At 36.3% G+C, this 13,471-nt stretch overlaps 2 protein-coding genes across 3 annotated transcripts; both read right to left on the bottom strand.

Moving 5' to 3' along the window:
* LOC143460835 (E3 ubiquitin-protein ligase TRIM23-like) lies at positions 1-5,309 on the bottom strand. Its single transcript, XM_076958478.1, has 12 exons — positions 5,171-5,309; positions 4,794-4,910; positions 4,085-4,273; positions 3,716-3,840; positions 3,340-3,493; positions 2,979-3,161; positions 2,072-2,287; positions 1,609-1,749; positions 1,371-1,500; positions 1,079-1,189; positions 856-980; positions 1-759 (listed from the first exon to the last, which is right to left on the bottom strand). The coding sequence occupies exons 1-12, from the start codon at positions 5,240-5,242 to the stop codon at positions 580-582; spliced, it is 1,743 nt and encodes a 580-aa protein (XP_076814593.1). The 5' UTR covers positions 5,243-5,309; the 3' UTR covers positions 1-579.
* Positions 5,310-6,758: 1,449 nt separating this feature from the next.
* Positions 6,759-12,014, bottom strand: LOC143460502 (uncharacterized). Of its 2 annotated transcripts, none has more exons than XM_076958023.1 (11): positions 11,390-12,014; positions 10,901-11,048; positions 10,100-10,353; positions 9,667-9,723; positions 9,440-9,535; positions 9,008-9,166; positions 8,663-8,786; positions 8,405-8,585; positions 8,163-8,306; positions 7,780-7,939; positions 6,759-7,616 (listed from the first exon to the last, which is right to left on the bottom strand). In XM_076958023.1, the coding sequence occupies exons 1-11, from the start codon at positions 11,949-11,951 to the stop codon at positions 7,243-7,245; spliced, it is 2,259 nt and encodes a 752-aa protein (XP_076814138.1). In that variant the 5' UTR covers positions 11,952-12,014; the 3' UTR covers positions 6,759-7,242. The 2 variants fall into 2 exon arrangements, with proteins under 2 accessions (XP_076814138.1, XP_076814139.1); XM_076958024.1 differs by having other exon boundaries at positions 9,014-9,166.
* Between the last annotated feature and the right edge of the window lie 1,457 nt (positions 12,015-13,471).

Below are 13,471 nucleotides of genomic sequence, written 5' to 3'. Positions count from 1 at the left end.
TACTTTTATATTATATTATTTAATTTCGATCAACTGCACAACAATCGAGACAATTTAGTTAAAGAATTCAAAATGTTAGGAAAATTAAATTATCTAAACAGTAAGCAAATACAATGTTGAATGCAAACAGTGCAAATTTCACTAGTCTTTAATAAACATTCGAATCAAGAACCTTAAATTATACACAGTGGTGTACTGCGAATTTCGAAAGAGCGATTGCTCCAGTTTACCAGAAAGAAGTTTTCTGGTAATTATCTATTCTCATTCTGCCCATAGGACCAGATAAAGAAAAATCTTTGATATCTTCTACCCAGATTTCGTCTTTGTTTACGTCTATATCTTTCTTAACATTTAATCATCATTACTAAAAAAATCAAAAAAACAACGTTGAAAGTGTCAGAACAGGGTACCGACAGCTGTGGCAAGCAGTATACCACTGATTGTGTACAATGTACACACTACACATATTTAACCTTATCAATGACTGATCTAATCTTGGCCTGTAAACGTAAGACCTCAAATAAATGGCCAAAAAGATGCTTCGTTTCACTGGTAAAATGACAAGTAGCTCTGCCCAAGTTACACAACTTCTAAAACTCCAGCAGCTACAAGCTGACGTGAGAGCCAGAGAAGACCTTCTTCAAGGCCATTTCCTGTGGAGGCGTCACAAGGCAGGGCCCTCCATGATCTACCGCAACACAGTTTGTGAAGGTTGAGACGTGTTATGAGTTCATCACATGATACTGCTCCATGTAAGTCCTACAGTTTTAAATATTTTACGATTTCAAAACAGTTCATTTTATTAAGTCCATACAGTTTATTTATATTGACTTCCGTTTGTCCTATAATTTATACCTGTTTATTGGCAAGCACTAGAAGAACAGCATCACGTAAATCCTTTTCACACATGAGCTTGGCCAGCTCGCCATGGGCTTCCTCAAACCTCTCAGTATCACAACAATCGACCACAAACAATATAGCTGGAGCAAAACAACAACATCTCACCAAATAGCAGAGTGAGGTCTAATAGCAAATAGCACTTGAGATAAATAACTTTGTATTCTTGCTGCAGACCCACCTTGTGTGTTTAAATAGTAATGTTTCCACAGTGGACGAAGCTTATGCTTGCCCCCGACATCCCACACAGTAAAACGGAGGTTTCTGTAATCTACTGTCTCCACATTGAAACCTACATATTATACACAAACCAGTGGTAATGGAAGCTTTTAGTTAACATTGAAAGCTGGATTTTTCTTATGCCGGTTATTCCCAGTACAATGTGCATCAAAATGAATCTACAGACATTTTATCTTCAATACTCCCATTTAGATTCATTAGTTATGTAAAACGCAAAGTCGTTTTTAACTTGCCTATAGTTGGGATGGGCTGCATAAATTCATCTTGCTTAAGCTTGAAAAGCAGAGTGGTTTTGCCAGCTCCATCCAAGCCTAAAGTTACAACACGAATTTCCAGCTTGCGACCAATGTGGATATGATTATCCTATACATAGAATAAACGCACAAGGTATTACTCAAACTGTTTCAAGTTATTTACAAAGCTTAGTTACAAGGCAAGGTTTTTAAGTCTCACAAACACCAGTCTTTTTACTTTTGTAAAAGTGACAGGTATAGCAGCATCAAGAATGTCTGAGGATGCAGAGACTCTATCAGCTAGCTGGCGCTGTTGCTGGTCTAGCATTTGATCAAGGGCATCAAGCTCAGATCTTGCAGACAGGATCAAACAATCCTCCTGTGATGAAACAACGAACATTGAGTAATGTATTCTAATTTAAATCAAGGCAGACAAGTGCGATCGAAGGCATCACATTGTTTTTCAATAAACAGTGACGTTTCAGACATACAACAGTAGACTTTTTATTCTGTACGTGACGTTTTACGGTTCATATTTTCTCAACAGCTTTACTCATTTTTTGCTATTAATGGGTGACTGATTGACTTTTTCAGTTGCATAAATCTACAAAAATGCTCAAAATGATTTGATATTTAGAAGTTTGAATGTTTTTTAATTAAATCATTTTTATCAAAATAACTGACACAGTGCAAGTAGTTACCTGACAGAGAGCCTCATTGCAGTGAGACATTGCAGTACATATATGGGAACGAAGTGCAGTAGCATCATCATGCATTCTTCTTAAACTGGTGATCTGAGCACGAACATGAGTGTCCAGAGCTGCTAAAGCAACCTCTTCCTGGCTTTCAAGTGCTTCATGTAATCGACTGAAATATTCTCTCACACATATGCGGGCGGACTCCGCTGTCCCAACAAGCTGTGTGAATTAGAATCAGTAATGACCATCACTTAGTAGACTCCAGTAAAACTAGGCATAAATAAAATTACAACGCAAAGTGGGTTGTAATTGGACTAAGATGTAATCTTGACGTAATTTATCGTAAACCTTGATAGATGTTTTCTGAGTGAACATAAAAAAATTTCCTTGGTTAAAAATGAACAAAAGCCATGTTTAAAAGATACTTACAAAACTAAATCTTGTAATTCTACTCTACCCCAATTTAATTCAATAGACATTTTATCGTTAAACCTATACACTTGTTTAGTTGTCTTTATCAAAGAGGTACGTAATCTACGTTAGATGAAAGAATTTTCGTTTGTTTGACTGTATTGTAGGAAACACTAGAAAACCAACATTACAATAATATCAAAACAGGAATTAGAACAAATGCCGCAGGAATGAAAGCAAATTCGTTAATGTTTACTTTTAATTAGTATAGATGAAAAGCTACTCCAACAGGGAATGTTTTATTCTTAGCTTGGTTATGCTGTATACTTAAAAAGACCTGCCGACAACAAAAATGTACTAACAGAATAACATTGCTATTCATAATCATACTAGCAGTTGCTAGGCATAATCATAATTATCATATGAATTTTGCAATTATTCTCATAGCTCAGCTCTAGATCAAAGTTCACGTTAATATTACAGTAATTATGGCACTCACCTGTTGTCTAATAACCACCCCTTGTTGATCCGAAGACAATCTAGCTCCGCCCTCTATTCTGTCTAGGACACTTTGAGTTTTTGCTACATGCTCATCAACTTGTGCAAGTAGTGCAGAAGCTCTTTCAACAGCATCACGTGCTGTTGATCGTGCGGTTCTTGCTATACTTTCCAAAAGGCTGTGCTATATGCAATGTAATTGATACACATCAATGACAATAATGTTAAAGTTTACTTTTTTGTGATAAGCAAGAGTGGTCGTAGTAGTTGTAATAAGAAAAAAAGTGTTGGCTCTAACTCAATAATTTCAAATTTCCAGCTTAAACATGTGATGATGATGATGAAGATACAAATTAAATTACTTTGTGGCCTTTATGTTTGCCATGTTCTTTGCACAAATAGCACATTGCTGGATTTAATCGGCATCCTTCCTCTAGGCAAGCAAATTCCAAGGCATGAGTTTGGTGGAGAGGACACATTGTCGGTTGCCTAGGCTTGTCATCCAAACTAATTCGCCTGCAAAAGACATTATTCATAATCATGATTAAACTGTTGACAACTGCACTGTACTTTCAATAACAGTTTAACGACAACTGTATTGCTGATCAATATCCCCAACCAGCTCTAGAATCATGCCTACTCTAGTTCAAAAACGTGTTGAAATATATGGTTTAAGGTAGCAGGAAACTCAAGTCAACATTTATGAATAATTTATATATTTCCATTTCAATCAATTACCTGTGCTTTGATAAAGTTTTAGTGGAATGTGTTGTCACTGAGCAATCATAACAAAGATTTGTGCAACAAACAAGACAGTATAGGGAAGCAACATGTGAATCATCTTCATCACAACAAATTGTTTCCTAAGTGGTATTAAAACATAGTAAACTCCAGTATACCCAGCTAATTGTGATACATATGATATAGCTTACGTTATGCAAATGGTTGATCTTTGCACTGTATGCAAAATATTTAATGAAGCACCAGATAAGCCACTATTATCTCATGAGCCTTTTAAAGCTGTTTACAATGAGCATTTAAATTAAATTCTAGTAACAACAACATATTGCAATTTAGTGTACAAAGTTTAAGGCATAGGAAACATACTATGCGACTATTCGTTTCATGTGTACTTTCATTGCTTGCCATTGAACTTGTTGAGCAAACACGGTTCACAGAACCAAGTTGTAATTTTTCCATAAGCTCAATGAGGGCAAAATTCTTTTTAAGGCTCCATACGCCACCATCTCCTAAATCTGTTATTTGCCTATCCATAGGACAAACCAAGGTTCCAACCTAAAAAAATAAAATAACTGTAGATTGCATATTTAACTAACTTAAAATAACTGTACCGCTACATCTACAACAAGGGGTTTCCAATATGAAACATTGATCAGTCGATCACATGCCAATGAAAAACTGTTAGAATATTTGTACCTAAAATTAGTTTTTGTTTTACTTTACATACAAGCAAGTTGTTCCACTGTTCCTTTAAAATTTTATAGATCAAAACCATTCAATATTCATGAGTAAAGTGCTTCAAAGACAACTAAATACATTTAGTAATTGGTATAAGACCGTTTTAATGGTTGATCATTTTGACCTGGCCATTGTAAATGTAACTCAACAGCCCAAAAAGTTTGATGCACTTGATCGACATTATGATTAAAACCAGCGGTCCTGGTAGTGGCAAATATTTTGTATATTTACAAGCTATGTTTTACAAACAGCTTAAAATAAACAATTTAAAAAAGTAATCAAAGGAAAGCAACTAAAATATGACAGTGTTAAGGAAAAAAAATTGGTGCTATATTACCTGGACTGGCAGGCGAGTAAGACAATCATGGCAAAATGAATGACCGCATAGCAGCAGGCGAGGGACTTTATCACCGGAAAGCGAGAATTGTTCACCACAAACTCCACATTCCAACCTCTGATGCAAAACACAATAGTGTATAAAATAAAAAAACATATAAATTCGCTTATCAGTATTTAGATTGATTTAAAATAGCAGAAGATAGTCACAATGATAAATAACAATATTGATAATTATGTAATTAAAATCAATTTTAAAATTTTCATAAAATAATTCTTGTAAGCAATACTTGTATCATATATGCGCATCACTACAAAATAAGTACATATGTATATTTTTGTAAAGGTTATTTGTAAATGATATATACGATTGCTTACACTTGTGTAGCAATTGTCACTAGATCGAAGACGTTTTCTAGGAAACAAAGTTACTGCATTGGAAGAAGACATTATGAATTGCAGGGTAAGCAACAAGTATGACTTCACATTATAACAAACTACTAGCACTACCGTGTCCTAATCTAACAAAAAAAATGGAATGAAGTTTAATTCAAAGCACAAGAGTAAAATTTATCCATGGAATGCACATTATTATTGCTACGTTCGTTACATTCTAATTCACTCCACCTTTTCAAACAGAAAGCTAGTAGCTAAGCAATTCACAACTCACATAACCCAACCATTTACCAAAAAACAGTTGTCCAAACAACAATTAAAGAAAGAAAGCATTCCGTAAATATATCTATTTGCATGTGAGGCATAGGCTATGCAAGTATGCATCCCTGAAATTACATATTTATCACATTTCTGCAAATAAATGATATGCTTACATTATCCAAACATAAACCCCAATGGAGCAATGAATGGTTTAAAACTGTAGGAATGTTATCTGCAAAATATTACTAGTGAAAGCCTGGAAGGGTCGCAGAGCCATCACAATGACATTTATGATAATTAAACAAACAGAACAAATTTAACAGCTTAAAAGTCAGTGAATTTATCGAACAACTAACTTTTCCTTATGAGTGGTAAATTTTACAGTCTGACACGTTCTGACGCTTGGTGATTCAAAGCACCTAGGACTGCCTATTGGTACCGGTATCTCGTATCATGATCAGTCAGTCAGTATATGAGCTTACAAGAGTTGTATATCAATCAGCACTGTCATTGTCATGCAGTAGGCCTACATGTCTGGTGGTTGGCGGATAACTTGATAGTTCAATATTTTTCTCGTATCTTTATTTTCAGCATATCTGGTATTTTAAGAAAAATATTTGACAACCTTTAAAAGGCGCTTGCTTGGTATAACTTAACTCAAATGCGTTTTGTTGCTACAGGTCAGCTCCACTGAACTCGTTATGAGTTATGACGTAGCTTTGTTTTGCCTAAAATCAGTAAACCGTGACAAACAGCTTTCGTCAGTGGTTCCCAAACTTTTTCAGCTGTGGCACACTAGAAAAATTATAAAACGCTCGCGGCACACTCACAATAGAAGAAAAGTTGCTTTAAAAAGATTATTTTCACGTGTTAATGACGTGGCAATTACCCTACTCTATCGGCATTGCCATAATTGGTTTCATCGTCACATGTGCTTATTTATCAGCTATGGAGCAGTTAAAGCGCATTTAAATCGCATGTGCTTGTCTGCATGCCTTGTTTTAAATATTTATACGTTTCTTTTCCAAAATTCCAAAAAGATTCGCGGCACACCTGAGAATCTGTGGCGGCACCCAGTTTGGGAATCACTGGCTTACGTATCATTGTTCAAGAACTAAATTCGTTTGCTACGAACACAGAGTTTCCACCAAATAGTACAGAGTCTGCGGATACAAGTCTCTTTGCACCTTTGCTTCAACCTCATACTTTCCAAAATACAGGTAACATCGAGAAGCACTACCTCATCGTGCAAACCCGTATAAACGCAATGTATCTAACTATATTTCTCCAAAATGCGGCACTACGTCTGTTCAATATCAAAGATTTATTTTAAAAATGCAAGGTCTAATCCAGACGAATTAGTGACTGTAAGATGATAGTTTGAGAAGTACCGTATTGACAAAAACTGTTTTGGTACACTGCGACATAACAAGATGTCCGACCATAAGGAGTACATAGATTGAATGAAATGTCTATTTTTAAGTGGCATTAAGGTACTTGAACTGTTAAGCAAGTAAAACCAGCACTTGAATAAGAAAACATACAAGGCCAAAAAATGAGCGAAATTACAACGCGGAGCAAAACTGTAATTACATTTACACGGCACAAGTCTTAAGCTGTCGGGGTATGAACAATATACGATGATGTCAAAGACGCAGGAGCGCAGTATACACCAAAGCTGACAATGCAACCAGAAATGTATGGTGCAAAAAGCTGGATTTCACAGCGTGAGCTTCACTTTCGGATTGCAGTCGATAGGCAAAGGAAAACGAGATGGGGAAAACGAACTTTCATCATGACAACGGCATTTTATTACCTTCCAAACTTATTCCTACAGCTCGCTGCATTTTAGAGTTTTTGCGCCTTTCGGCAAAGGTTTTTAGGTGTTTTTCAAGGCGTTCATCTTTGCGAGGCTTATTCGAACGTTTATTGAAGTGATTCCTGCCGTCATCATCATCACCGGTCTCTACATTCCACTTTGGGCGTACCACATAGTCCTTGTTGGACGGCATAGGCACGCGAGCTCGCATTACGAAACCCCGCTCACCAGGACGGAGCTGCCCGGGCTCAGGAGTCCCATCGGTAGGGTGCTCGGATTCATTTCGACCCGAGCTCAGGCGACGTCGTTTTGATTGCGGCATCTGGTCTAAGTCTCGTTGTTCTCGCTCTAAGCAAACAGGGTCGTTACCAATCTACGCTGGCCATTACGTAATTATAAAAGCGGCAGCAATGTAAAAAGTCAAATGAAAAGGGGTCAGGCCAGTAACAGTTCCTGAAAAGCTAAACTGGTTAATATTACCGATTCAGCCATTACCGATTCAGCTATTTACCTCCTCTTGACATGCTCTTGAAGTTTTCGTTTAGGCCAAATATGGGTCTCGACCATTTGTTGATGAGGCGACCAGCTGATTCTTTTATTTTTCTCGTTTCTCGTGGATGCTTAAATAATATCATGACTGCTCGTCCTATCCCACTTGTTTTAAGCGTTTCCTATAGTAATATCACAAATGTTATTTCTATAAATCATGCTAGTAAAATCGAAATCAGCTTGAAACAAAAAAACAAAAACATTTACAAGTTCAATTTATAAGTTTCAGATTTAGCCTCAGTGAGTTTAAATAAATTACAAAATCGTAAACAGCTTTACAAAAATTTATAGACCATTGCATGGTGGTGTCAGGTTTAAATGAATTAAAAATGTATGGACGTTTACCGGGCTAACTGAAGGTAGGTCATGGAGAATGCCTAACATCTCTGTCCTAATGCTGACGTGAGGAAGACTTTTATCAGGTAGCAGTGTTAACCAGTCAGCAATGGCTGATATTATTCCCATATCAACGAATGCTTCTTTCAAATCCTAAAAAAAATTGGAATCTCTTGAATTCCATTTAAAATTGTTGAACATCATCTACTCAATATCTTTATAACTTTTCCAAATAGTAAGAAATTATGAACCTGCTTCTTAAGATGCCGAACAACAATTGGGAGCATTTTTAGTTTGTTTATGGCGGGTTTCTTCAACCGATTGGCCTCTCGATCAGCATCTGCTGCTTCTTTCATCTTCGTCAACATGGCATTGATGATGTCATCAGCATCCGATATAAAAGTGCCACCATCTCTTCTCCTTCGGCCACGACTGAATGGACAAAACATAGATAAACATCGTTAAACACAATTTAAGAGTCAACAGATGATGTGGAAATAGGTCTTTACCGCTCCTCTTTCTTCTTTTGCATCATAACATCAAAGTCAGATATCATTCCTTCTTTTTGACTCTCTCGAACTCCTTCATCGGAAGAGGATTCCTCCTGTGGGGCAGTATCAGCTGCAGGAGAGGCTGCAAATGACAAAATATGCAAGCGCGATTAAGAATACACATCATACCATTCATACCTAAATTTTGCATCATGTGAGTACATACAGGCTCTACATACAAACGCATGGCTGGTTGAAGTAGCAGTATGAACAGTATCCACAGCTGTTAATTTTACATAAACATGGTCATAGATCTACAGCACATTTAAGAACAAGTCACCTCAGCAAGCAACTCAGTCTTACCGTCACCTTGATCTTCATCAGAGTCAGAAATAACAGCACTCAAAGGTTTGCTTGCAGAGGCTTTCGATTTCCCAACTTCATCTTCCCCAAATCCTTCAAACTCCTCATCTTCATCATCACTCTCACCGAAAATATCCGCAATAAGATTTCCAACTCCTTCTGTAAAGTTTTAAACATCATAGTTTTATTTAATAACTTAGACCATACCAAAAGTTTAAACATATGGTCTGAATTTCGAACTATCAATGCAATACAGTAGTAAATTTGACCTAATACGCTCAGTAATAAATAGAAAATTAAACCGCAAATCGCACAGCTATAGCCACTTAAATATAATTTGAAGGTTGCCAGAAAGTTTGGAGCATTGGCTAAGCAGATTACTAATATGGTAAAAAAAATTATCTTGTTTCATTTTATTGGTTGTTTTGCAACCTTTTTCTCCTCCTGCTGCTCCTTCTTCCTCGTCACTGTCTGAGTCGAACATCTTTGCAATCGCATCCTGATTTTTGCTTTCATCTTTGACATTATCTGAAACGCAAGTGCACCTGGAGATGATTATAAAATAATTCGATCAGATTCAGTTATCATGATTTACTGTAAATAAGCTCGCCAAACCTATTTAAAGAAGCACTTGCGTAATACACATTGCACATACTAACCTGACTCAGATTTTCTGCTGGGTTCTGGATCATCATTTTCAGCTTCATTCTCAGATTCTTAAGGAGAGAATATCCATTAGGATCAGAAATAAAAAGTAAGATGAACATAGGCACGAAGCAGCCCAAATAAATAAATACATGTTTCTATAATATAGTCACTGTGTTATGGTTTAAAACAGGGATGTCCAACCTTTTATTAAAGTGGGCCGCATTGTCACTTGAAATAATTCAATGGGCTGCAGAACCTATTAAATTTCAAGAAAAATGGGTACATAAAGTACATATTTTTGGAGTGAAAATGACTAGCGGGCCGCACAAAAATCTCAGGCGGGCCGCAGGTTGGACATCCCTGGTTTAAAAGAAAGAAATACTATCAGTCAAACATCTATTAAAAATAGATATAAGCCTAACTGACATAAAGAATGCCTTGTACCTCTGACATCATCATCTGATACATGTCCGAGTTTGAATTCTTCTTCCTCACGATCACCATCATCATCCTGCTCGTTTTCACTTTCTGATTCATGCTGAGCAACATTTTCATCCTCCATATCTTCATTTTGCTTTACCTCTTCCACTTCCACCACATCCTCATAATCATTATCATTATCATCACCACCATAAGCCACATCTTCATCTTCATCCTGATCCAAATTTTCAGAAATATCCAACACATTTTGCTGAATTCTAAGTAAACAATGTACAATAAAATATTACAAAATTTTGTGCTTCAAATTTTAAAAAACAATTTGATACTACAAGCACAAGGCATTCATAATAGCTGACCAGATTTGCAAACAGACACGTAAAGTAGCTAAGCACATGGTTTTAAGTTCATTTTAAAAATCTGAGGAAAAAAACTTGTAACATATAGCCTGTTATGTACCAAAGTAGAATTGTCCTCAGACTTTTATTCAAAAGACAAAAAAAACAAAAATTTTAGTTTGATTAATTGATAATAATAATCATCTGTTACTGACTGTCAGCACAAAACTTTTTGGTATAAGCCAAGCTTTCAAAATGTAACAAGTTAACAACACAGTCATTTTTGTCAATATGTTGCATTTCATTTACACTACAACAACATCATTTTATTCAGCACATCATTAGATGCTTAGAAAATCCAGCATATATTGTTTGTATGCAAATGTTCAATGTTTGCATAATGTATGTACATACAGTTGTATATCAATTAAATATTTTAGCTGAACTGGTTTTAACCTTATTATCTTACATTTCTGATGAATCTTCCACAACCTCTTGCTGAAGGTCTTCCTCATTATCTTCTTGAACCATTTCCTCAGAGACAATATCTTCTTCATATGCTTCCTCTTCAGCAGAACCATAAACTTCCTCAATAATATCCTGATCCACGATTTCTTCTAAAGGTACAACAACATTGTTATGCAGTATTGTTAACAATGTTACAACAACGTGACAGACATATAACCATGAAGGTTAATAGAAACACTTAAGCCATATGAAACATAAAAATACCCAGAAAATGATAGCAGTAGGTCTTATATCATTGACTGGTTTAGTTCTTCTCAAACAAATTTTCTCACAACCCAAAATCGTTTGCAAAGTTTTTAGCTTGTAGCTAAATTTTATTCATTAGGAACAAAATTTCTTGCGACCCATCAGTACTATCATGGTAACCACATACATATCCTAACACAACATAGTTTGAGAAATACTGCACCTAACTCGCTGATCGGCTTACCTCCAACGTCCCCACTGTCATGCAGTATATCTTCTTCTTGTAAAACATTATCGGATTCTTCATACTTTACTTCTTCAAAACTAGTATCAATTGCCGAATCGGTAACTGGTTCAGCACCTTCATGGAATTCTTCAGTTTCTTCCTCCTGTGCATAATATGCAGATGTGTTTTCCTTTTCAATGCTATTGTCATAATTTTGTTCTTCTTCAAAATCTTCATCAGGATTTCCCTCTTCCATAGCTTCCGGTTCTAAGACTTCTTCATTTGTGTCAAACACAACTTCCTCAACATTTTCACTGTCTACCAGTTGCACTGCATTGTGACTGTCTTCTGTAACATAGTCCCCTTCCCGCTCCTCTTCAATATTAGTCTCAGACACTTCAGCAACTGCTTCATCGATGCCAGCATATTCTACATCACTGTCTACATTTTTATCTTGATAATCATAATCAGCGTCCTGTTCAACAACTTCTTCAATTTCCCCACTAGTATTGAAGGAAGATTCTGCATTCTCATGGGTGCTATTTAAAGAGTTATCCACATCACTGGAAGTTTCATCCATTTCAATTTATATTCACTGCTCAGCACTTTATAAAAATATATATTACAATAACTAATCACAATTTAACCTATAAATTAATAAACAAGTTAACTTGAAAGCTGAAATATTATTTTCTTTTTCGTATTCATTTTGCACATGAGTTGTAAGCAATGTTATAATGACTTGGATCACTGATTTGACTAGAGTCACAGTTTTTCATGACTCAAGACAAAGGTCCTAAATGACTTAACTCCAGCCTATATATAATAACGGCAAAAAACAAAACTTTAGTTAACAAAACCGAGCTAACTTGTATCAACCAAGCTAATTTGTATAAAGCTGTGGCACTATAATTATCAATTTAATGCAACACATTCTGTGACCTCAGAAAAATTTTCAAATTTCAAGGCATTGAACTGACTTGACTCGTCGAGTCACAGTTTCAATTAACTCGAGTTAGAGAAAAATGTCTCGTTTACAAACAACCCTGGTTATAAATCACAAAAATTTTTAATCTAGCCTATTTTCATACCTGCATGCTGTCATACCACTGTATCAAAAAAAATGCAAAAATTGATTTTGGAAAAATAACTTTATAAAGCTGTCGGCCTTTAGGCCACTGGGTGCGTTTCAAATGTGAATCTACTCTCTTGCCTAGCAATTTCCAACCACCATACCGCAAACCAGCAGTGACCTGCATCGTTTTTTCTTTTGCTATATCTTACAAACATATCATAGGCGTCACTGCCTATAGTGCAAGTAGTGTGTGCACCGCCTGGAAAACCCTTGTACTGTCTGGAAGTCTGGAACTCTGTCTAAAGTTCTAAACCAGAGGTGACGAACCTGCGGCCCACCAAACGATTTGACAAACGCCCATACATGCAAGGCATATAGGACTTATAGGAATTTAGGGTTGCCATACCGTCCGGAAAATTCCGGATATGTCCGGAATTTAGGGTTAAATTTTGCGTCCGGGAGACCAGCAGTCTTGAACGAAGCGTCCGGTGAGACCGGCAGTCTTGAACTTTCTTTCACCTGTTTCTAATCTTTGCGCAATGCGATATCAAAAGCTGATAGCACAATTGAGTCGCAGCAGTATGTCTTCAATAGTTTGCCGCACTCAATCGATGTATTTTTTGCGGCCGCGGGAGCAGCTAAAAATCTGCCAAATGAAGCGGTTGTGCTTGAATGCTAATTATTATGCAAAATGTTAAAAAAATTGTGCGGCCCGCTTGCTCAGCCGTAACTGACAAAGTGGCCCGCGTCATCGAATAGGTTCGTCACCCCTGTTCTAAACCATACACAGGTAAAGCATTATAATCTTTATCCACATACACCCGATTGTCTGGAAAAAATTTCAGATTGGCAATCCTTGGAATTTTTTGGCAATGACACCTATAAAGTATATATATATATTATATATCATATATACAAAAGCATATCTAATAAACATATTTCCCTGGATAAAGAAACCAAAAGAAAAACAATTTTAAATGCAATGTTTTTGATACAGATTGACTGAACTAGGCCTACATAAGTGC

This window comes from Clavelina lepadiformis, chromosome 5 (assembly GCF_947623445.1).
Source record: "Clavelina lepadiformis chromosome 5, kaClaLepa1.1, whole genome shotgun sequence".
Classification (NCBI taxonomy): domain Eukaryota; kingdom Metazoa; phylum Chordata; class Ascidiacea; order Aplousobranchia; family Clavelinidae; genus Clavelina; species Clavelina lepadiformis.
Note: the sequence above shows the minus strand (reverse complement) of the source record. Positions and strands in the feature narration are given on the sequence as shown.

What these genes read in the sequence shown, in the direction of transcription:
- LOC143460502 (XM_076958023.1), bottom strand. Translation starts at nt 11,951, where the DNA reads ATGGATGAAACTTCCAGTGATGTGGATAACTCTTTAAATAGCACCCAT. An exon ending in ACCTACCTTCAGTTAGCCCG is followed by an intron (nt 7,940 to 8,162) that starts GTAAACGTCCAT and finishes ATATTACTATAG; the next exon opens with GAAACGCTTAAAACAAGTGG. An exon ending in CAAGAGCATGTCAAGAGGAG is followed by an intron (nt 7,617 to 7,779) that starts GTAAATAGCTGA and finishes CTGTTTGCTTAG; the next exon opens with AGCGAGAACAACGAGACTTA.
- LOC143460835 (XM_076958478.1), bottom strand. Translation starts at nt 5,242, where the DNA reads ATGTCTTCTTCCAATGCAGTAACTTTGTTTCCTAGAAAACGTCTTCGA. An exon ending in ATGAAACGAATAGTCGCATA is followed by an intron (nt 3,841 to 4,084) that starts GTATGTTTCCTA and finishes AATACCACTTAG; the next exon opens with GAAACAATTTGTTGTGATGA. An exon ending in GCAAACATAAAGGCCACAAA is followed by an intron (nt 3,162 to 3,339) that starts GTAATTTAATTT and finishes CATTGCATATAG; the next exon opens with CACAGCCTTTTGGAAAGTAT.